Below are 25118 nucleotides of genomic sequence, written 5' to 3'. Positions count from 1 at the left end.
AAATCCTTGAAATGTCCTCAAAAAGTTTTTTGCTAAATAATTGAATGGCAGTGATCTGCTTTTTCTCACAGCTCCCCTGAATGAACACTGAGAACCAAAAGACTTATTTTTCATATACAAAGCACTTGGGTCTTACTCAACTGTTGTATCTCTGCCTGCCTCTGAAAACAAAATTATTCTTAGAGCGTTCGACTGCCAACATTCCTCTGCTAGTTTATTTTGAACTCTTACATTCTGCTCTGATTTGTATCATCATAGTTGTTGGTGTTTCATGTTGCTTTTATGCTTCATGGTGCAAAACCAAGGAAACGACATTGTTGTTTTCTTTTTTTCTCTTCTTAGAGGAGCAGCAAACACTGTGGGAATTCAAGGTGTGTGTATGTGTTTCTTATACCTGCCCAGGAACACCTGCTTTTTGTGTGTGCTGTTCATGCGCATACTGACCAGACCGGCTGATCCTTGTACTTAATGGATGGAACGGCCTGAGATTTGCCCCGTGGTGCACACTCAAGGGACTGAGGCATCAATAGGCAGAAGACACACAATTATAGTCAGCTCGACAAAACATACAAACACACACACACACACACACACACACACACACACACACACACACTAGTTACCCATAATATTCTTTGCACTACCCAGCCTTTCTCTGTTATTGCACTTGACTTTTTTGCCTCCTCTCTTCATTTTTATTCCACATTTTCCCCTGGATGCACCTTTGCAGACTCACATGGTTCTCACCTCTTCCATCCATCCATTAAAATGTATTATTAGTAAGCCCTTCTCCTTTTTTTCCAAACTCACTGCTCCCTTCTTTTTTACTGTATTCACATTTCATTAAATACTGTAACATACCTGCTCAATCTATAAATAATATATTTTCTGCCCTCAAATATGTGTGTGTGTGTTTCCCCTGGTGAATGTGTGCACCAGTGTGTGCAGTGTGTGTGTGTGTGTGTCTAGCAGCATCTCCTGGTTTCTGCTAATTAAAACATCTCCTGTCTTAATTTCCCTCAGATTAACATCACACGTGCACGCAGCTCAGGCAGGAGGACTCGTCAGCCGCCATACGTTGACACAGTTTGTGTGTGCTTTTTTGCCTCTGCGCCTCTGAGCTTTTTGCGCACTCTTTGTGTAATCTCACAGACATTATCTTAGTGAGACCATCTCTCCCACAAAGAGATTTCGTGATTACAGGCCTAACCCAGAAACTTCAAGATGCATGAATAAAATGGCCTGAATATCCCAGTCCATTTGACATTCTTTCAATCAAATCTCCTAAAGCTGACATTTTCCCGAACTCCTCGCTCCCTCAGTTGTGTATTTCACACCGCCTTGATGTTCTCCTGAGCGCCAGCAGAACTTTCAGGAAGTCGTCTGAAGATTTCCCACGTTGACGTGCATGAACGATGCTGTACCTTTCCTTTAAAAAAAAAAAAAAAAAAAGCGGCTGTGGCTGTTTCTGTTGCGAGGGCCTGTCATTAGACGAGAGTCCTGGCATGTTGATGTAGCCGTTTCATTAGCACCATGTTCTCCCTCGTCCATCAGCGCTCCTTTATGGCACATTTCACTCTCAACTAGGTCATTCACGTTTTGCTCGGCAGATGGAATAGCCTGAGCAGCGCTGAGACATAAAGCAGGCAGGCGCGTAATGATGCACACACACATATACTTTTGTACACAGACACATAACCACACTCCTTTCTTCCTGCTAAGAGACACATATGCCCGCCACTTCTTTCTTCCTGCTAAGAGACACATATGCCCGCCACTTCTTTTTTCTTTTGCTGCATCACTCTGTTTGCGCCTCTGCCCTGCTCTCAATATCACTCAGAGAGGGAAGAAATAGGCAGCCACACATGGATGCACTATTATTGTTTCCCTCTCCGCTGTCAAACTCACTTCCCCGCACACAGGCTGTGAAACACAAACACACAACCCGTTGCGACAGGCATTCTCTCGGGGAGGAGCAGGGTAATCATGCCGCAGCACCTCTGGCAAGGCTAATTAAACCAGCACATCTGTGGTTTATTCCACATCTGGAGCAGGTGGCAGCGTCGCCCCCAGAACCTTCCCTCCCTTCCCTTCCCCTCCCGCCTCCGCTGCCTCGTGACTGCACTGCTAGACAATGACGGCTGCAAGGGCGCACTCATACCTCCATGTCTGTCTTTTATACTTTTTTAAACCCTAGTCTTCAACGAAAGTGGACGGGGCATTCGGTCTGGCACAACAAGGGCAAAGGTGCAGGGGCCAGAGCTCCTTTGTGCACCTTTATTTAACTCACTAGAGATTTAATCATCTCTGCAGATATCTCCCCACTTGGTCTATATCATAAAATTCAATACTTAACCATAAAAGCTCATATCAGACCAAATTTTGATTAAAACTTGCTTTTAAAAAAAAACCACCTCTCAGAAATCCGCTCCCCACCTCTGTCCTTCTGTTCTTGCTTTCTCCCTTTCCCGGCTCGCCTCTGCCGAGTTCTGACACAAAAGTGAACCTCTCAAACTGGAATCTCATTAAAGGCAGATTCAAAGTCTCAATCGAGCCAGTGGGAATAGGTGAAGGTTTATCCAAGCGAAATCAAGTCAGACAGGGAGACGGGCTGGTCGGAATTGACAGCCCTGGGTGATGAATCAAAGCCAACAGGAACCTCAGGAGTCTTCAATTACACCATTCTCCAGGGCAAAAAAGAAGAACACTTTATTGTCTTTATTTGCATGTCCTCGTGATTATGATTGTGTAAAAAAAATAAGCTTTATCTAAACCACTAAGGTCATTTGCCGAAGAGTCAGTTAAACGTCCTATAATCTTAACTTTGGATGTCTTTCAGCCTTAATCTGAATTCACACTTCCTATGATTCCTCTGCATGCTCTGCATCACACTTTATTATCTCTTTTCTTTCTGAAATTGTTAAGGGATTTTCTATTCAAATTACTTCTTATTTGGCTGATTCTTGGTGACCCTCCAGCCTTCACAGCATGTCCCCCGAGGCCTGATGACATGCCTTTAACAAGGAGCTTATTGCAGTGTTATTGCCCAAGCATCTAGAAGGTTCCAGGGGCCTGAGGGCATATGTGATGGCGCTGACAGGTCCTGGAGACTCGACTGTCACTGTCAGGGAGCCAGCGGGTCGGCCCGATGCAGTTGTCAAACGCCAGGCGAGGAAACACAGGCGAACCCGTGTGTTTGTTAATAGATCCGTATCGTTCCTGCGCTTGTGCATATGCAAACACACGGCGAAGACGTGCATGGGAACATGGCGGCGTGCCGTACATGCTCATGCAAAATGAAAACATAATGTTATTCCTGCCGTGGTGTGACAGGAGCACACATACACACGCGTATGAACCACACACACTTGTGCACGTACACACACACACACACACACACACAACCCAGTGAGTCCTTCGGGAGCCCCTGACAGCTCTGCCCTGAGCTTCCAATCCGTCTCAGGGAGCTCCAAACACCCAGTGCAATTACTCTTTCTTGCTGACTGCACCTGCACAACATAATTGAGAAGGCTACTGGGGCTTTGTCACTTAAGGTAAAGATGTAAAAGAAAAAAATGTGCCCTGGCTAAGCCGCAGAACTGCAGCATGGGGCTATTACTCCTCAAACAGCAGGTGTGTCTGACCACACACCTCTATCTGTGTTTGTTTGTGTGTGAGCGAGTCTGTTCATATATCTGTCTGCTGAAGGACACAGTGTCAGACCTTTGAGGCAAAGAGAATAAGGTTCCTCCACAATAGCTTTTGTATTGAATATTCTGTGATGAATTTGCAAGATTTGAGCTCTGCAGACAATTCTGTCGAGATGGCACGTCAGCCGGACCCAGAATATCAAATATTCATGCATTGTCCGGCGTTGGAGTTTGGCATTAATGGTTGGAGAGTCAGTTTTAATGATCAGAGATTTAATCAAGCTCCGGTGGTATAACTAGTGCTGGCTTCTTGAGACAAGGGGATCTGGAGAATCCCCCAGTCTTCTTTAATGAAACCAGCAGCAGGTCATTGTCTGTAATGAGGAAATTGACTTGGATCTCATTATATGTGTTTTATCTAATTTCATATGTTGTTAGAAGAAGATCCAGCTAAATGAACCGAAGTGAAAAACCTAATGTCCTTACGTTAAAGTGGTTTCAAATTGACTTTTTTTAAACAGTTGCAGGTCATGAGTGTTAAACTCTCACTGACGTCACTCCCATGTGACTTGCCATTTAACTTATCTGGAAAGCAGTTATAAAGCTCAAGCTTTGAAATGAAGTTGAGTGATTGAAATGGCAGATCTCTGTGACAACATTTTTAGTCAGCTGGCAACCACGCAGTTTGCTTATTTTCCAGCCACCTCGACTGGGAGCCAAATCTCTTCTTTCTGCCCCGTTTCCAGTGAGGAAAACAGGCCTCACACTGTGAAGCAAGAATTCATCAGCTTATTAACATTGACACAGTTGTATTTAGCAGTGATAGAAAATGAAATTTAAAAAAAAAAAAAGTTGAAGTTTCCTATCGTTTGACAAGATTGATACCACTCATTTTTGTTTGGTGAATATGAAGCTAGAGTCAAGTAGCTAAAATAGCTTAGCATATTTCTAGTCTTGACTGTGAGGTTGCCAGGCAACTATCAAAAATTGGAAATAGTCCAGCAAATATGTTAAACCCCCTAAAACCAAAAATTGTTTTTACAATTATGAGGGATATCGTGCTAATGAGTTAGCTTTAGAGGTGCTGGTGGGCTAACAGTAACCTGGTTTATATTTAAGGGACATGGCCCCCCATCTGCCACCTGTGACACCAACCCTGCTCCTGGTCCCGGTGGGTCACGTGACACTGACTCGGAACAACATTCCTTTGAATTTTAACTTCATCTGTAAATCACTTCAGCTTTCGCTCCGTTTTTCTGTCCTTCTCTGAACCTGAGCCCAATTTTCATGGATTTACACACACACACCTAGAAGTCTGTTGAATTGTTAAGTGGGCCTATTTATGAGCCATCATGTCTTTTGTAAAGTCTTGCCCACTTTTGCAACTTTTCTGCTCTTTTATTTTTTTCTCCTTCCTTCTTTCAATACCTCCACTCCATCTTCCGTCAGACTTTGCTCCTTTCATCCAAAACTCCTCTCTTCCTTCCCTTCCTCTCCCGTCTCCTCACTCCTCCTCTTCCTCCTCCCTCCAGCCCACCTGTGAAAAAAAAAAATCCAACTTTCATCCCCCTCTCTTATGCATTCCCCCTGAAGGCAGACTAAGCTCTTTCCCTATCTCCTCTCGCTCTTTCTTAGCCCTCTCTCATTCCCCCGTCTCTCTTGTACTCTGGATCACTTGTGTGCTAACTTGCGCAGAAAAAGACACACCTGCTTCAGACACACACACACACACACACACACACACTCCCCTGTCATTTGTCAACACTGTCAGCTCGGATGGAAGGAAACTTGCCTATGCCTGCCTGCCTACCTAGCGCCTACTCTCCCTTCTTTATGTCAAATCCCACCACAGCGGTGTAGGCAGCGCCTCAGCCATCAGTCTCACCTCTGATATCAAGGAGAGCAGCGATACTTACTGACTCCCGCCCGTGAGTGAAGGAAAACTGTCACATCATGGTGGAAAAATGGGAGACCTCCCTTAAATATAGATTGAAATCACCATGACAGAAAGATAAACTCACCAAAAAATTACAATTTGAAGAAAAGGACTTTGAAGCCTTCAGATCGTAGCAGCTTATTTCTAGCGCGCTGTCACACTAATCCTTGGAAAGTCAACTTTGTTAGCATGTTAAAACATCTTGAAGCTTTTGTTTGATCTGAAGCATATGACGGATTTCGTTTTCCATGGTCCAGTTCCAATTTAAGACTTCTTTTTCTTCACCACATAAAAGAAGCATCGACATTCAAGACACTGTGGCATGTGAAAACACTTGCGAGTAATCATCTAGAGCTCATAATCTCTCAGTTCTGCTCGACTGAAACATTGTCCGATGTCCTTAAGTTAATTCTTTTTGTCTCTCTTGGATTTACGTTCAAAGAAATCTAACAGTGATTTACATTTTCTCGCTGGGAGGGAGTTTTTTTTCTCTCGTGGCGGAGGCCGAAAATTTGTTCATCTGACACCAAACTTAAAATGCTCGATGGCCTTTTGTGGAAAAGTTACATGAAATTCACTCTGACATGAACACTACACAGTGTGTGTGTGTGTGTGTGTGTATGAAGCAGCATTTAGAAAAATAGACACTTGAATGCTGAAATTGGTCGCTTATAGTAGAACAAATATTAACATTAAACCAAAGGGCCACTCTAGCTCTGGAGCTACACTTCATTTAACATCCCAGAGGAAGGAAAATAGTGATGACTTTGGTTAAATTATTTCTTCAATATAGCATAACCCCTGCTCATCACACAGTGGTGTTTCCTCTTCACACTGATTGCCTTTACATTGTCACTTGCCTACAGAAAGGTTGCGGCTCATTTCTTAACTTTGCCACCGAAGCGTCAGAAGCAATTAAGTCTCAGCGTTTGAGGTCCTGCTTTCAAGTCAAATGAGAGGCAGGGAGGGAGGGAGGGAAGGAGGGAGGGACAGGGAGGGAGGAGATGGGGAAGGTCAGACAGGGTGCGTTACAAAGATGACACAAAGTGCTACATATTTTAATTTTATTTTTTTTTGCATCAGTATTCATACACTGCAGAGAAAGAGCGAGTGATGAAGGGAGAAGAATCTTTTTTTTGTCTGCTAAGTTTTTAGACCAATGACTATGAAAAAAATAGAAAATCAAATATAAATATTATTTTTAATCATTTTGGTAGCTGCATGGAGGTAGTTTAACGTTGCATTCTGGTGAGATATGCGGTGTGGCCCAGCGTGAGGGCCCATCAACTCGTTCCTACTCGCTGTTCACGGTGTGCAAAAACAATCCAGGTCCGCTGGAAAATGTCCCAGTGCTCCCGGCACAGGCTGCCCACCTGTGGCCCTTGTGTTTGTTTCAGAGTGAAACCTAGTCACATTTTTTTTTGCAACACACTGCGAGATGAAACTGCTTTTATTCACACAGAAATGACAAAGGAAGCAGCCAGCGAGGAAGGAAAAAGAAAAACAGATAGTTGTGTGCAAAAGCTCTCACGTTTGTAGTCAAGTGAGCACAACAGGTGGTTTCACAAATGCAGTAAGGACAGGGATCTTTGAGTCAGAATACATGGTTTGTGCTTTTTCATTTTAGAAAAAAACAAGTCTGTAGAGGTTCCTTCTCTTCAGTCCTGTATTTGTGCGCCACCCGGCTTTTACATTTATTTATAAGCTGCAATGGTCTTGTTGCTCGGCCAACATGTTGTTCTTTAAAATTTAGGTCAGACAGGATCAAGGTAAACACTTTATGTGTGTGTGTGTGTGTGTGTGTGTGTGTGTGTGTGTGTGTGTATTACTCGGAAAGTTATTCTTGCATGCGAACAACTCAGATGTACAATGATATGCCGTCGTCTCTTCGCTCCGCCGAGGTGGAGGGAGGAGGGCTGGTGGTAATTACTCACAAGTTCCTGTGTTCATTACTACCCCAATGAGCAATAACCATCCTTCAGTCGGTACGGAGCGCAATAACCCATTTAATTTCATAATTATCGATTGCTTTGGATGGCCACACTGAAAGGTCAAGACAAGTTTTTTTTTTTTTTTTTTTTTTTCTTCTTCATCTCTTGGCGAATGAAAGCAGGTTGATTTGACAGAAGAGGCATGGAGGGAAAGACTGACTCACATAGACAGACTCTCCCGCTGAGCGTCTGACAACTTGTTGGCTGATTGGTGATGAGGATGCGCACAAGCATACACACACACACACACACACACACACACACACACAGACTGGAGTGCACATGTACCCAACACACAGAACCAGCCAAGAAAATATCACACATACATATTCACTTTTCCAACAACTGACAGTACAGGGCAAGAAAACGGTTTCTTACAAACACACACACACACACACACACACACACACACACACACTTAGCATTACACGCACAAATAATGCACACAAACGCATCGTAAATATTCAGGCAAGCTTTTCTTCGTTGCCAAGCGTTTCTTCAGACAGTCAGTCTGTTGCAGCAGCTTTTGTATTTTCATCTCGGTTGCAGCGACGGTTCCCTCACTGACAGCTCTCTGGCCTTTCCTGCGTGTCTTCGGCTCTTCTTGTTTATCCTTTTCTCTTGCTTTCTCCTCACTTCTCGCTGTCTGTTTGTGTTCTCTCTACTGGCTGTGGACGGAGGAGGGAGGCATCTTTAATGGGAAGATTTTTAAGGGAGACAGGTTTTCATTATTTTGTCTGCATTTGTACCTCTGGGGTGACTCATGAGAGGGGAAATCAAGCCTGTTTGGTCAATGAATGAATGCAAGTTAATTAGGATCATTACTGTGGATCTTATTCTTCTTTTTTTTTTTTTTTTTAGCTTAGCTACATAAAACAAGACTGTTCTGCAAAAAAACAAAAACAAATGAGAGACTAAAGCAGCAGAACTGGCTCACATAAATCCACAAAGACTCAAGAGTGATCTGTAAAACAAAAACACACACATAATATGACTGTAAACACTAATATAAATTACCCTGTGCCCTGTCTTTGCCCCTAAGCCACTCCCTCCCATCCCTCCTCGCACTGTCATCGCCGCAATTCCTGACTCATCAGACGCTATTGTCATACACCCTCCATCGCCGACACACCGGGCTAAATTATTGGCCCCTTTTTAATAAGGCTATGGATTGTTTGAGGAATGGCAGCGGCACTGCTGTTGATTATATCGAAAGCCTGTTGTTTTATATCCCGCGAATGTCAGATTTCTGCTATTTACATCCCTCAACTCCGGCACGCCAGCGAATGGCTATTGATTTTGCCAAAGATGAATGGAGTGGCCGCGTGGAATTAAAAACAAAAAGGCAAAAAAGGGGTGAGAAGGGGGGGAGAATGGGGAGGGGGGAGAAATCAAGGAGTGCAATGTTGTGAAGGTGAAAAGACGAGGAGGAAGAGCGGGGATACTAGATGACAAACCAAAGTCGGTGTCTGCAAACTCAAACCAGAGCTTGCGTTTGACTTGGACGAGTTTTATAGCAACTTACTCACAAGGGTTTCAGTGCCTTGTTTGGGCGTCCATCTTGGCCGGCTCTGTAAAACAAAATAGTTCCATATTTTAATCTTGGCATCGGTTTTTCAAGCAATTTCAACGGACTGGGATTGAGTTCAAGACGTGGCGGACTGTTTGATGCTGTTGCCATGTTAGCAGCCGATCATCTCCATTGAATCTTGTGCCTACGGCTACAATAAGTGGTCAAGAGCCAGACTGCAGACTCTGTGTGTTTCAAGCCTTCATCTGAAGGGAAAAAAAAAAACCTCTCTTACGCACGCTGTTACACATCAGCAATCTGTGGTGTTCAAAGCTTCCCAGAAGTTATTTTTCAATGAAATGATGTACATTTTTTAGTGAAGCTCCTGTTTTGTCTGCTTCTTCCTTGAGTTTTGTCTTGAGGTTCTAGTTCCCTGTATTTGCCAGAATATCTTCAAACCAACTCCAGAGACGTGCTCCTTCTTCCAAACACAACATGTCTCTTGGCTGCTTTTCAGGTATACTGGCAAAACAAGCTCACCACCGGCTCCATTAGTAGTTGTCTCACTTCACATCTTGCTGAGCAGATGAGCCCAGTGGTTCCGTTTTCCATTTGTGGAGCATCGTAAGGAATCCGGATCTGGATCTGTGCCGTTTGATTTGTTTGGAGCGGATTTGTCTCCGTCTTACTTTGGAAACAAACACGCACTTTGGTTTATCATCATTAAATAGAAGTGGTATCAAAGCCTGATGTGAAGTATTGATCAAAGTTGAGTGTAACTGCACTGCAAACACATTAGCATGAGCTGATTCGTTGCTTTACGTTGTACCTGAAAGAAAAGTGATTATTTTGGGGCAAAACAGGTCATTTTAATCTGTAACCTCGAGCTCTGGGGAATTACAATGGGTCTTTTTTTTTTAACTATTGTCTGACATCTTTAGGCAAAACTGTTAATAAATGAATCAAAAAGTAATTAGCAAGTTAATCTATAATGAAAGTAGTCGAACTGTGACACAAATGACTTTTTAGAAACGGAAAATGAAAGTCATTTATAGAACAAAAATGCCAAACATTTGTTCCCTATGAGTAACTACTGCTTTTCTTTGACTCATGTTGTTGTAGATGGAATATCTTTAGGTTGTGGGCTGAGGAGCAGAGGGAATAAGTGAAAGAAAGACGGTAGAAAAAGGGAGTTGGAAGATGAGGGAGGGAGGGAGTGATGATAGGAGGACAGGAGGAGAGGCAGACCTTGATGGACGGCAGACAAGGAGAAAGAGTGATGTCAAAAAAACAGAGTTTGGGAAAAATAGGAAGGAATGTTTGGAAGGGGGAGCGGGAGACGAAGAGCGGAAAAAAAAAGATGACAGGAGTGGAATGAGGTGGTGGGAGATGGAGGGAGGGAGGGAGGGAGGCCAGTGACCGAGTACAGATAGATGAATGACATTTTGGATTCTCTCAGCAATAAAGCGTCTCCCTAGACACAGGCTGTCTGGGTTTAGATAGAGGCCGTCACACTGAAGGGCTCATTTGCCTTTCAGTTGCTCATTACATCCAACTCAAACTTATTTCCTCCTCTGGGAGCCCAGCAACCACCCCCCCCATCCCCACCCCCCACCCATGCATGCTGACGTGCAGCCGTGCATGTGTGCTAACATGCAGGATATTTTTTGCATGGGTGGTGGTGCTTTTGTGCGTGTGCGTGTGTGTGTGTGTGTGTGTGTGTGTGTGTGTGTGTGTTTTTCATTTTGGGGGGCAAAATGACAGTGCGAACAGCAGCTGTTGTGCATTGTATGTGTGTGTGTGTGTTGGAGTGTGTGTACGTGTTTCATTATCTCTGTGGCTTGTTGTATTTGTGACACGCCACTTCACTTTGTACACAATTTGAAGGCGACTGCCGTGCTTGGAATACTCAAATTAGTGAATCTTGCTCAACATGGACACACACACACACACACACACACACACACACACACACACACACCATAATGTGATTTATAAGAGGAGAACAAAGCTAAACACACTTGAACAAGCACAAATAAGCATACACACAGACACACACACACAGACATTTACACCAAAGGCATATCCCTCCTTAGATACGATATTGAAACACAGAGGCCTCGCGGCATAAATGTTCTCGAACCTTCCTTCATAATGATTTCTCCCATATGGTTCCTACTAATATTCTGCTTGGAGCCAGCTCACTGGAACTAACATACACACGCACACACACACATGCACACACACATATATACACATGATCACAGGCAGCCCTTCTGTGCTACATTAACTACAAACCTCATTTCCCCACAAAGAGAAGCCACCGGCTGAAAATTGGCTGGGACGAGTCATTAAACCTGTGTCTGACTCACGCATACACACACACACACACACACACACACACACACACACACACACATACACATCTGCTATACAAATGACCCCCCCCCCCCATACCCACCTGTGTCAGAGTCGCAGGTGAGATTCCAGCGCCCCCTGAGAAATGATTGCCCTTTTGATGGAGGAGGTCCAGTGTTGACACTCATGCCTTTAAGTACATTTCATGATGTGTGTGTGTGTGTGTGTGTGTGTGTGTGTGTATGTGTGTTTGTGTGTGTGTGTGTGTGTGTGTGTGTGTGGAATGATAAGTCATAGCTACTAGCTGCTAGGCTAGGGGATTAAGATACATGGGAATGCCCCCGGGGGAGACATGGAAGAAGGAAAAGGAGGGGAAAAAGGGAAAATGGTGTTAATGGAGGAGAAAGAAAGAAGAAGAGAGAGGGAGTGAAGACAAGTTAAAGGTGAAGGAGAGGACAAGATTGAGAAGGGGTTAGAAAATCAGAGAAGGACAAAGAGGAGGGGGGGGCAGTTGGTGAGCAGGAAGGGGAAAGGACCCCGCTGAGAGATGATTGATGACTGTGAAACCCCGCTGGCCCCGGATCAGCCGCCTAGATCTATCAGGGACGGTTTGAAGTTAAACTCATGGTAAAGCCGGGACACCCTAAACTAATGACAATTCCTCTTATATATGTCAGGTTTCACTGACCTACCTTCACTGTGACTTCTGCTATTTTAATCTTCTGGGTAACTAATGTTTAAGCATTTTTTTTTTTTACATTGAAAGCTGTCATCATTTCTACACCCTTCATTTACAGTTTCAGCTCTAAATGAGTTTTGTGTCTTGGGCTACATCTGCGTTTTCCTTGCCTCAGGATTGGTGGAACAGACCTGGTCGTGCATGCAGCTTAAATGCAAGTTCGCATTACACCTCCACTTAATGACCTGATGATGTGATTCCATAGTTGTGATGTGGGTAATAGAAAATGTTCATCAAAGCAATCACAAAACATGTGACAGTGTTTGAGATCAGTTTAACAGACATTAATCGAGTTAATCAAGAAAAAAAATCTACAGATCGTACAATTGTATATCACATACCTAAATTAGCAGCTCTAACAAGTCATGAATGAGTAGGTGATCGAGCAAATTAAAAGTGTAAGTTAAAGCACAGAAATGCTTCAGAAAGAGATGGCAGGCAGACTGTGTTTACAAACTGAATGAGCTCATTTTTTGACTCCCTATAGACTTCCTGTCGTGCTTTGCAAACAGACACACCAAAAGAAAATGAGGAAATAAAGTCAGACGAGCACTGACACCAAAGATCCCCCCCCAAAAAAAAAAAAAAAAACGAGCAAAGGAAAGTAAAAGTTTTCCAGGAGTGACATGACGTCTCATCAAGCTGCACCTTTAGAGATAAGGATTTGGAGAGGAGAGCTGATTAGAAAAAGATTAAAGAATCACAGGTGCTACTTCTGCATTTCCTGATTTGCACATTTGGAACCGAGTTAAAACAACTCTTTGCTCTTTTGATTTACTTCGCAATAATTCTATCACGTAATTGTTTTGTGGGTCTGGCTCTCGTTCCGTATGAGCTCAGTGAACTAAGCATGAACTCCTTCCTAAAATATGAATAAAATTGTTTCATTCAGCGCGTAAAAAAGCTTACAAGAGGTCATGCTGACCTTTTTATATGTCTTTGAAGAGTTCTATATATAATAGCAAAGTATTATAATGTACATAAAAGCTCTGAAATACCATAAATTTGACATTCATTATTAACTGTCTGTAAAAGTTTTGCCATTCTATTAACCAAGGGCAACTAAAAAGAAGTAACACACTGGAGGTTAATTTGTGCTATCAGTCGTTGCTGATTTTTTTTTTTCCTCATTTTGGAATGAAACTCTTCATTTCATACACAGCAAGCACCATGTGAGAGCTGAGCCTATAAGCTGCGTGGCTGCCGTGTCAGCACCACCTCAGGAGTGTGATGATGATGATGATGATGATGATGAGGAGGAGGAAGAGGAGGAGGAGGAGGATGAATGCTGGTGGGCTCGGGTAATAACCGTCCACCACTGATGTGGTCCAGGCTCCTGGGTTCGTTTAAAGCCAGGCGTGTGGGAGTGTGTCGGCTGAGGTGTGTGTGTGTGTGTGCGTGTGTGCATGTGTGTGCGTGTGTGTGCGTGCGTGTGTGATGAAGGGATGGACAGGAGCTTCTCTTGAATGGAATTGCAGCTCATAGCGGAGGAGTTTTCGGCCTCATGCTGTTACAGCTCTGATGCTGACAGAAAATGCTTCCACGAACTTGAATCGAATCAAAAGAATTCAAGGGAAATGTGAGTTGTGTGTCCTCGTGAAATTACACGTCTGCCACACAACCAGACCTTCCCTTGTTACGCCTCCATGCTGGAAACTGCCAGGGCCGGAGGCATTATGTTTTCAGCTTGTCCCATTCTCCTGAATGCAATATCTCAGTTAGACCAGAGGGAATTTTCTTCCAATTTGGCACAAACAAGAACTGATTAAAATTTGGTGGTCAAAGTCACTGTGACCTCACAAAACATGTTTTTGGCCATAACTCATTATTACACAGTTCAACTCAAATGTCTATAAGAATAAAATGAAGTGATAACATTTCATGTCAAATGGTCAAAGGTCAACTTCACTGTGACACCATAATGTTCTGCAGAAACACTTCTGGCCATTATTTAAGCAAACTTTTGTTGCAACAGATTTCACTCTTGTAATCCCAATGATTCCCTTCAACTGCTGCTCAACTATAAAATAAAAGCAAAAAAGCCACAAAAAAATCCTTTTTCTTTTTATAGACAGGAAGACCAGATTAATCAATAATGTTTTTTCATCTGATGTCCAAACACTTCGAATGATCAGAATAATTTCTTTTTTTGAAAATAAACCCCAAACATGACCCCTTAAAAATCAAACATACACACATCAATTATTCCATTCAGTTAATGTCCAATTTTCTCCAACAGACAAAATGTGCTTAATTTAATGAGTCTCCTTTCTTATTCCTCGGGTACAGACCAGTCTAATCAATAATTCTGAACTTGAAGAATGAATTGGAAACGATAACACAGCTGATCGAGACGACAGTGGGGTCACATATTCTAGAGTGAGAAAGAAAAATGTCCCCATGCCTTTAAAAATGTAGTTATTGTTTTTCTACCTTGGTTTATTTACTTTGAACATTATTGATCAGGCTGTGCCAAAGCAGTAGAAGTAAAGCAGAATAAATTCTTCAATAGTGAGCTGTGTTCCACTTCACACGCGTGAAGGATGATGCAGTTATGTGTGTCCTTGCTCTGTGGGCCATATGCTGCGACTGTGACCTCTGCTTTGTCCCCAAAAAAACTCAACTCAAACTTCAACAGAGGGTCGTGCCGTTGCTTTGCCACTACGAACCCACGCAAAAATCTATGAGGTCCACAATTCAAACTTAGTTTTCCTCCACTCACAAGAGTTCTGTTGCTTCCCAACACTCATGCCACCATCAGATAAACTGTTAACAAACATCCTTGTAAATCCACAGCACGGTTTACTAGATAATACATCACTGCAGACTTGCATCGCTCGCTTGGTCCTCTCAGGGAAAAACATCTCGAGTGTCTGAATGAATGCATTTGGATGTTTGATAGCCAACTTTTACATCATGCACGCTGTTTATCAAGTGGACACTTGAGATAGTTTTCTTGCAGTTTGAGTGAGAAATTGTCTTGCGAAATTTAAAGTTCACTAAACCGGAACTGCAGGAAACAGCAGATGAAGTGTCTGTCTTTTGTTATGTCCCTGTGCTGGAAATACACGACTACCCAGTGAACGGAGCAGTGACCTCGTGCCAGAGCCTTGACCCTGCTCTGTTTTACTTATGGCATGTGCATGTTGCTCTACTGAACCCTGCAGCTGCTGCTCCACCTACTCAGTCAGCCATTATGGCACAAACCCAGAGGTTACAGCTTTTTCCACTGTTTGATGTATATATGCTTTTCTCTCACTGCCAGTGCCTCATAATCTTCATTTTACAACAGCAATGCAGTGACATGTAGTGTTGCCTCTAGAGGAAGTCAGACAAAACAAAATGTTAGTTAAGTTGAAGTAACCTTTGCAGAGTGTTCAGACATTAAAGCCGCAATCCTGCGATTTCTGTTAAAGTTGAACCCCAAGTTTGACACACACTGCATTTTTTCTGGATTAGCTATTCAGTGTATTAAAATGTAGTTATCATCTCCCTTTATAGTTATTTTCCCACACCGGATTCAGATTTCCCATCTTCACCGGGAAGGTGTTTAACCTTGCTCAAATTTATCTAATTGATAACAGCGTCCCTGTTTACTGTTCTTTATGCGATGATGAAGCTGTATTAAGTCATTGCCAATGCAAACAGAAGGGTGTGAGACCGCGACAGGAGGACAGCAGCATGATAAGACGGCAGACGCGGTGAGAATAAAAGCCAAAGAAGAGGGAAGGAGACGGGATGAAGTGAGAAATGAGAACAAGCACAGCGCAGTATGTCAGTGAGAATAAGCGAGAAGGTAACTGTCGGCCTTCGTCTCTCACGTCATGGATGGATCAGGAATTCGTACATGCCTGCACGCGTACATTCAGGCATTTCTCTGCTCCTACCTGTCCTGCGTTTAGCACTACATCTCTCTAAATACACAAGGAGGCTCTGTCATTGTTGCTAAAGTCGTTTGTCTGTTCCAGGGAGAATGGTGTGAGACGGGATTAAGTTGTAATTCAATTTAGGGAGATTAAAGACGGTTTCAGCTAGAAAAGCAACTTGAAGGGACACGCCAGCAGCAACACTGTGTTGTGCAGCTAAGATTTTTTTTTTCTTTTTCTTTTTTTTTTTTTGTGGATTCAAACTCACACACAAGCCTCATGGAGCCAGCACAGAATGTAGAGGAAGACCTGGAGGACCTGCTGCCTTAATACCTAAATAGTTCAGGAAAGAAGGACTGGAGCATCATTTTCTGATGCCAGAGACGGCACCACCAAATGATGGAGATGGTTGTCCCGTATTTTAAAAAAAAAAACTATCCCAAAGATTGTGTTTGTGCAAGCAGCTGTTACTACCCATGCTTACGTTTTATGGTAAAGCAACATCTAGTGATTGAGTCCAGGAGATGTTGCAGAGCATGTAGGGAGGAGGCCGGGGTGGATGGATGGGTCGTCAAAACATTGGACCATGACACAGAAGGCTGTCGTTCGTTTCCCTTTTCAAACAGATTGTCTTTTAACCCTGACAACAATCGTTCTAACGCCTTAACCTCTCGTTTGTGATTGCAACCATGGCAACAAAGTAGTTATTTTAACCCAAACCATGATCTAACATGAATTTTTTTTTTTCCTGTTTGAACTTCTTTGAACAGTCAACCTACACTCTCCAGTATGTGACTCAGCTACAGTTAAACAAAAGAGAAACGTGCTTCTCACTGGTCGCTGTGTACACACATTATACCGCATGGACTGACATTATTCCGTCCTCACCAGAGGAATGACCTTACATATGAAAGTTTACAGGTTTGTGTTTTTTTGATAAGAAAAGTTTCCATTAAAAAAGTGCAAGAAATGCAGTCTTGTAGACATGACTGTGGGGATATTCTGCCTGTTGCCCTGACTGGCAGATATCTACTCTCACACCCCGCACACACACACACACACACACACACACACACACACACAGGCATAGACAGGCACACACACACACACACACACACACACACACACCGGAGCTGTCAAGTGGACATGGACCCTGTGTCACCGGCTGCATTAACGGAGGAAAAAAGGCTCAATACTTACATTGTCTACCGCTCAGGCTGAGAGAAAGAAGAATGGAGGGAGCGAGAGAGAGAGGGCAGAGACGGAGAAATGGATGGCTAAGGGCAGAGAAAAAAAGAAATTCGGAAAAGAGGGAGAGGAAGAGGTACAGTAGATGGATCTAGACGGAAAAAAGAGCGTTTACAGTAGTGCGTGTCGATATGAATGCTAATGCTCCCGGACATTATTCCCCCTCTGACGAGTACAAGATCGTGTCTCTCTCCCTCTTTCTCTGTCTCCCCCGCTTTCTCTTTCAATTCTGTTTTCTTTGCCCGGCCTTACCTTGCTTACTCACCCTGAATGAGTGCTATTTCTCTTTTTGTCTGTCTGTTTGTTTGTTTGTGTGTGTGTGTGCGTGTGCGCATGTGCGTGCTGTGGGCTGATATTGGCTTTTGAGAGTTGTTTTCTCCTGACTTTTCCCCTCTCCCCTCTGATCTTTTATCACCGCACACAGACGTAACCTCGCACACCTGCAAGTAGGTTTCAATAACAGATTATTACAGATGCCCGCTCACCTTTCATCTCCACACACACACACACATACACACACACACACACACACACCAACAAACACACACATACGCTTATTGATCTTACCAATTTCAGATCCTTGCACACATTTCCTTTGAGTTTGTAGCTGCTCTTAAATCATTTCATCTAATAACTCATCTGTGTTTGTGTGTGTGTGTGTGTGTGTGTGTGTGTGTGTGTGTGTGTGTGTGTGTGGTCAGCAAATCTCATTTATCACCATAGCTCAGGTCCCTTCACTGCCATTGTGTCCCACACAACCCGTACCCACAGCAATATGGAGGATCACAGAGGAGAAGAAGAGCACTCATCTTTGCAGAGCCAACGATCCATAAAGCAATATGGGAGTTTATGAGCTCTCAGTGTTGTTCAATATAGGGGCAAGTTCAACTATGCAATAGCCCATTGTTTTTTTTTTCCTCATCTTGTTCTTTCTTTTTGTAAATTCTTCTTCTTGATGTAGGGAATATAAACTTTGGCCTATGAAAGATTTACAGTAGTTGTATCTAAAGGACATGACAAAGGGTGAAATACAGATGAATGATGCTGACTCCATGACGCCATTTGTCTTACTTGCACCCACAAAATCGTAAGCAAATTTATTTAACCCTTAGAAAAAAATAAAAGACGTTTAAGCGTTTTAAAAAATCTGGAAAAACATTTTTCCAGTGTGCAGTTGTTTTTTTTTTGTTTTATTCTAGTCCTTAAAATGTCTTTGCGTTTAAAATCAATTAAGGAGACTAGACTATATATTTGTGTTTTATTCCAACCAGAAAGACTCTGTGCAGACATGTGAAATAAATCCTTAGGGTGCAGTAGTGTGATATTGGAGATATAAGAAAAGGTAATGTGGAAGCTGCTAAAGGATATCCTGATAAACAATGAGTACATGTGTCTTTGAATTGTTAACAATGACCAGAATCTAATACTAAAGAATAAGTGGCAGCTACTTCCCTAGCTTCAAAAGAAGAACCTGAAGTATCGTTTTACAGTGGTTAAAGTTGAATACTGCAAAGCTACTGTACCCTCTGGAGAAAGAGAGAAACTACACTCAGACACCTGTTTGCCAGAATGTTCTGGTCCAAAACCTAAAAGCCAGTCAATCCAGTCTGAGTTCTCTGCGCAAATGTGAAAGTTTTATTTCTGTTTTATGTTAGCTAAAAGTTTGAATAAAATTAGGCTGAGCATGTGTAGCTCGAAATATTTATTTTTAATATTAGAAGAAGCAACGGAATATTAGCCACATATGACAGACCATAATCGTTGACAGTTGCTGTAGCTCACAGAGCTGATATTCAGCTGTAAAAGTAAGGTCAAATCAAAGTGGAGCCAGCGACAAACTTTCATGAGCATTACATTGAGCCAAACTCCATTCCAGTGCCTGCCACACACCCCAACACACAAACCTCCAGTCGTGCCCGTGGTAACGCGGTGATGGCACCAGCTGAACGGAGCAGATGGTTGCAGGACTGAGGCTGGGGAGGCAGGCTAACTGGTGGAAAGGCCGGCAGGGACAGACAGAGTGCTTGATGGGTGGGCTATAACTTTGGTAGCTGATGTATTAGACCATTGTCATGCTTTTAGCATTCCCACTGCAGTCAAGCAAAAAATTATTTACAGAATCTGTATGCTTTTAACTTGTTTTTGCAGAGAGATGAAGAGGAGATGAAGAATTGTTTCTTTACTTTTGTCCTCTTTTGTCAGCCATTCACACCTTCCCTTGGCTTTTGTGCATGTTTCAAACACATTTTGACAGTTGCTTTTAAGGATGACATGTTTCTCATTTCTTATTCTGCTGATATGATACATACAGCAGCTCTCTGACTTCAGGCCTATGTGTAAATTCACCATGTAGACCAACATTATTAGTGCCTTGAATCATTTTCTGCACCCTCTAAAGGCTGAAGTGATAATTGGATCTCAGTGTAGATGGGCTGTAGTTCAAGGCGTCATTGCCATTAGATGTTTGCCAGGAAATGTTGGAAGCTGTCAAAGATGTGAGAGACAGGTGTGGTTGACTGTGTGTGTGTCTGCACTTTCATGGTTCTGTTTTTGTGTGTGTGTGTGTGTGTGTGTGTGTGTGTGTGTGTGTGTGTGTGTGTGTGTGGCAACAACCAACAGTAAAGCTCCACCCGTTCTAATTTGCCTGGCCTTCCCCCACACCAATTGAGCTGTTTCCACTCGCCATAATATCTTCAAAGTCTTGTAATCTCGTCAGCCGAGTAAAGTCTCCAAGTGAAACCCTCTGTAAAGGTCAACCAATGCAATTTGAATATCTTTGATTAAACAGTGTGCCGGTGCCAGACCCAGACTGTAGGTCACTGCCTCAGAGAAATGATATCCACCCCTCTCACCCCACTCGTCCCTTCACTCTTGCGGCTCCCTCATTGTTGAGGGTCACGTCTGCCGCACTCTGCACTCTTTCCAGCAATTTACGTAATGTCGCGACCCTTTTTTTTTTCCCTGCCACTATTCTCTCTGTCCTTCACACTTTGCATAGTCTCAAATCCAAAAATCTCCAATCCAGAATGTTTCTTCATCTTTTCTGACCTCTTTCTTTCTTTCATTATATTACTGATTCTAACATTTTTCAGAAAATCTGCTGTACAGCAGCTCTTGAACCGTGCATTTGAGTTAAACCCCCTGGAAGTGCAGTCCATTTGCTAGACTTAAGCCCATAGAAAAACTGTGGCGAAAAGGAATGGGTCATATTTTACATCAATTATTCACTGAAAAAAATACTGTTAAACCTATATTGTTAGCTGGTTTTAGCTTGTTGTCTTGAGCAGCTACAGTATCGTAGCCTACCATATGTAAAGACATCCAGCTTGGTGGAATTAAATGTAATGACTACCATTCATTACACTTTTTATTCATGTTTTACCAAAGTACTTCCCTTGCATTTTAATTCTCTCTTCATTAACTTATTCTGAAATCTATGGCTCTGTGACTCAGCCCATTGAGGTTGAACTTTTTCCAATGTGTCGTCATATTTTAATGGGCTGATTCTTCTGTCTCTGCCTCTAGTTTGCCCTGGCACAGAGAACAAGTTGAGCACTCTGTCTGACCTGGACCAGCAGTACCGCACCCTGAAGAAGCTCTACGAGAACTGTGAAGTTGTCATGGGCAATTTGGAGATCACCAGCATCGATCGAAACCGCAACCTCTCCTTCCTCAAGGTATGAAACAAAGTGGAGCTGTATTGGTTTGTTTTTTGCAGTGGGTGCTCACAACTGTATCTGTATGGGTAGATGGAAAGCGAAAAAGACTTTGTATGTATGAATCTGAAATGTGGAAAATGCCTGAGCTTCAGGACCATGGAGAGAGACAGACAGATCTTGAGTATTTCTCTGTCATGAACAGTGACAAAGAAATGAACGACCTGGGTTGGAATGTTTTATTAGCATTGATAGAGTTGAAGGCTGTGTCTCGGTTAATGACTCATTCTATATCCTCTCTATCTCAGTTTTACTCCAGTTTTTACTCTAAAGAAAGGGGATTGGAACGTTTCTAGCGCCACAGATAGATACCAAAGTAGAGCAGGCCGGAAAGTTTCAGCACCATGGACAGAGACACAGAGAGAAACAAAGATTCAGGGTCACAGATTAAAAAGGTTTGAAAAGTTGGATGTAAAAAGAGAGACAGGGCTTGAATATTCCAGCACCACAGATTGTGGAGCATAGTTAATTTTTTTTTTTCACCCTGCATGCAGAGAAACAGCTAGCACAGCCACAGTATGTAAACATGCTTTCTACTCCAAAGCTGAGGTTGGCTGACTTTGCAATTTTCATAGCTCTGAGCAGTACCCTGCTGTTTCTTGAATAGAAATTAGTTTGCTCGCTTAAGAGACATGAAGAACTCAAATTAGACAGATTTAGAAATGTTTGGATTGATCTGTTTCTCCTTATTTCATCTCTTTTTTTTTTTTCAAAGATGGATTAAGTACAAGTAGAGGTATCTCTGTTTTGAATGACAGACATACATTTCAATCACATCTTTTCTTCTTATTTTCACAAACACAGCAAATATAGATAAGTGTGCAAGATCTATATTGATTCGCCAGATTATTATGGACACCTAACTAAAACTGATCCACTAACACAACAGTCCTGCAATAGGGCTTTCATTCATGAAGTGTGAAGTGTACCTAATAAACTGAGTGTATGTTCAGGGGAGAGGCAAATAGACTTTTTGTAATGACTGTCTTCTATCAGCGTTGCTATCCACACCTTCCTTGATGATGATGCTCACTCACAAAGAGACTTTTTCTTGTACTTTCGAGACACAGGAGGCCACTTCACATTTGCACTCAAGGCATTTTGCTGAGTCTCTTATCCAGAGGGTGTTACAATAAGTAACCACCACAGGTTCAGCATCTTTTTCACTTGGAGAGAACTCATTGGTATTGATCGAAGGCCTTTGCCAGTGCAAGACAAAACTATACAGGACAGTGGAACTAATGGTTAGAGACACTGATAAGCATTACTACTGAAGAATTTAGAGCTCGACCGATGCCGATGGGGGCCGATGCTGATACCAATATTAGGGAGTAAAAAAATTCAGATATCGATATATTGGCCAATATTTATCTATATATATATATATATATATATATATATTTAACTTGAATGAAAACAAAAGATCAAATATATATAAAATGCTGCCTTTATAACTTGACTTGCATTTCCACTGCATTATTGCTTATTAATAAAAGTTATCATATGAGCACACATCTGAGAATATATGCGCCGATAAGATATACATGTATATGTGTTAGGCCAACATCAGCTGATAAAATCGGTTGACCGATAAATTGGTCGGGCTCTAGAAGAAATTTACTACTCTGAATGTGAAGTGCCGTTGCCATTCCCCTCGAACGCAGGAGTCTCATGCATCTGTAGCTGCTCTCTGTGTATGTCTCTTCAAGTTTGTGTGTGTGTGTGCGTGCGTGTGTGTGCTTCCATCATCGGGGCTGCCTTTGCACGTGCACATTCTGTATGTGCCACCAGGCGCCATCCCTCCCCCCTGCTGTTAAATGAAGTGAGGTGTGGTCTAATTACTGGGCCAGCTCTTTCAAATGAATACCATAAACAGTCCCATTAGACCAAGCGTCATTAGGGAAACAATTAGGCATCTGGGGGATTGTTAAGTAGATGTGAGGGGGGTCAGGGTTTGGGAGTTGTGTGGTTGCCATGGGAACTCTGTTGCCACCACCCTGTTGGTCATGAGAAAAGAGCCCATCTGGATAGTATGTTTCACTTTTCATGGACAACCTTTTTAATATTTGGTGATATTTTACTACAGCTAAAGAATTGTGTGTGATATTATGACACATTTTCAAGTTACAGTTTCCCTGAACTTGCAACACTCACAGACTGGTTCAAGCAAAGTTTAGACATCGACACGCACACTTATTACACACGCGCACATTTCTGCATGTATTCTGAGCTGCAGGCAGTCTGCGAATGGCTGAGGAGAGCTGATGCACTTGGACTCTGTATGTTCTTTTTAAATCAGCAGCCTGGGAGGTACACACAGTATATATGGACAAATGGCTGGACATAGTGTTTATGCAGGGAAGGAGTCAGGATGGAGAGAAGGAAGGAGGAGGAGGAAGTGAGAGAAGAGCCAGAGGGGTGTCACTTTTATGGCAGGCAAAAACAGCTGCCGTGCTAAAATTACAATGTTCAGCTACTGTGCTGCGGGGGTGTGTGTTTGTGCCTGCATATATCTCTGTATATGTGTGCGTATGTGAAAGTATAGAGGCCAATACAAGGCAGAGATGGAGAAGTAGGGAGGAAGTGAGGGAAGGGACAGACAGGAAGAGTTGGTGATTTTTGCCTGGTGAGCTGCTGACAGTTAGATGGATAAGACGGCTCTCCGGCCTCTTCAGGTCCAGCTTTCCTGCAAACCACATCTCTCTGTCTTCCCGTAATTCTCTGCCTCCCTTCAGCAGACGCAGGGTGAGTGCAGGAGGCCCAGAAATGTGAATAATTTTTTTTTTTTTTGCACAGGCTGTATCAGATCTGGGTCAATTTGTACTCAAAAAGAAATCATTGTGTTTGTTTTAACCTGCAGGGTGGAGCTTACTCCATCCGGCAACTATATAACATCATAAGAGGCATTTTATGTAAATGCATCATATTACACTTTTACCAGAATTTAAACATTTTGCAGTTTTGGCTCATCAATTTGTAGATATGGTTTTTGAAAATATGTTGTTTAATGCGATTGATTGTCCATTGACCCCTGTTGGAAGCTTGTAGAACAGGATGTATTGATTTGGGTTAGAAATAATGTTAAAAATAATTAAAATGGAAAGGTTTTCAGTTGGCAGACAGTGCCCCATCACACTGACAATGTAATAGCTTTATACCAGAAGTTCCTATTTAAAATCTGGTCAATTTTTGCGCACCTCATCATATGATGATTAAATGTTTTTATTTAAAATTCAATCCTCAGTTTTTAATCCCCCGATTTTTACTCAATATATGGATCAGGTTTTGTCATTGTGCTTTGCTATTATAATTATTTTTTGAAAAAAAAGATTGATGTTCAATAGGATTTAGTGTCCATTTTAGAGCTGCAATTCACTATAATTCCCTTTCAGTAATAATAATGACCAGCAAGCTTCAGAATATTGTGAAAAATGTCCTAAAGTCCAAGGTGACATCATCAAATTGCTTGTTTTATCCAACCAGCAACTCAATACTGAGAGATATTTAGTTCACCATCACATATGACAAAGGAAAGCTGCAAATTCTCACAATTTAGATGAAAAATTACGATAGAGATAAATTGGTTATCAAAATAATTGCCCCGCTGACTAATTGTTTGAGCTTGAAAGAAATCAACAGAATTTTTAAAACTCATTTTTACAAACTTTCTTAGCCATATAGTCATGTCCATCCTAAGCTTCTCTAAGAAGGATGGGAAACTTCTTAGCGAGCAGGGTCAGCTCACTAAAGCCGGCCTGAGATTTGCGTTCTTGGCGAAAACTCCTCACAAAAACAGTTTCGGGCTCTTCAGACGTTCTTCTGCTTGAGAGATAAAAAGCTTTGTGAATACAGACACAGGTGTCTGAAGGGCATCACCGCGCTGCCACACGGCATAGCCCCTCTATCTAGTTTGCTGGCCAGCTCCCCCGGCCACTGTCTGCCCGTCACTCAGAATGACCTATTTTCCCAGAAGTAAAGCACTGCAGGCGCCAAGTGGCCTGCAGTGGCCCACAACCAGCTAATGATGTCACCTAGGCTGAAGGACTCTTCATGAAAGCCGGATCACTCTGGCGGCTAGCACTATGAAACACAGGGCACGATGCC

General features: G+C 42.6%; 1 protein-coding gene across 4 annotated transcripts in view; it reads left to right on the top strand.

The window, feature by feature from the left end:
• The window catches only part of LOC111665293 (receptor tyrosine-protein kinase erbB-4), a 257866-nt gene that overhangs the window by 90894 nt on the left and 141854 nt on the right, over nucleotides 1-25118 (top strand). For all 4 annotated transcript variants that reach the window (XR_015438067.1, XM_087177702.1, XM_023420237.2 and 1 more), the window contains exon 2: nucleotides 20824-20975. Coding sequence is in view for 3 of the 4 variants with exons in the window: in XM_087177702.1 (XP_087033828.1) it covers nucleotides 20824-20975 (152 nt within the window). In the remaining variant the exon portion in view is untranslated. The remainder of the gene's footprint in view (nucleotides 1-20823; nucleotides 20976-25118) is intronic.

The sequence above is a fragment of the Seriola lalandi genome, unplaced genomic scaffold, assembly GCF_002814215.2.
Source record: "Seriola lalandi dorsalis isolate HSWRI2012SDOR001 ecotype SW California unplaced genomic scaffold, Sedor1 jcf7180002054630, whole genome shotgun sequence".
Classification (NCBI taxonomy): Eukaryota; Metazoa; Chordata; class Actinopteri; order Carangiformes; family Carangidae; genus Seriola; species Seriola lalandi.
Note: the sequence above shows the minus strand (reverse complement) of the source record. Positions and strands in the feature narration are given on the sequence as shown.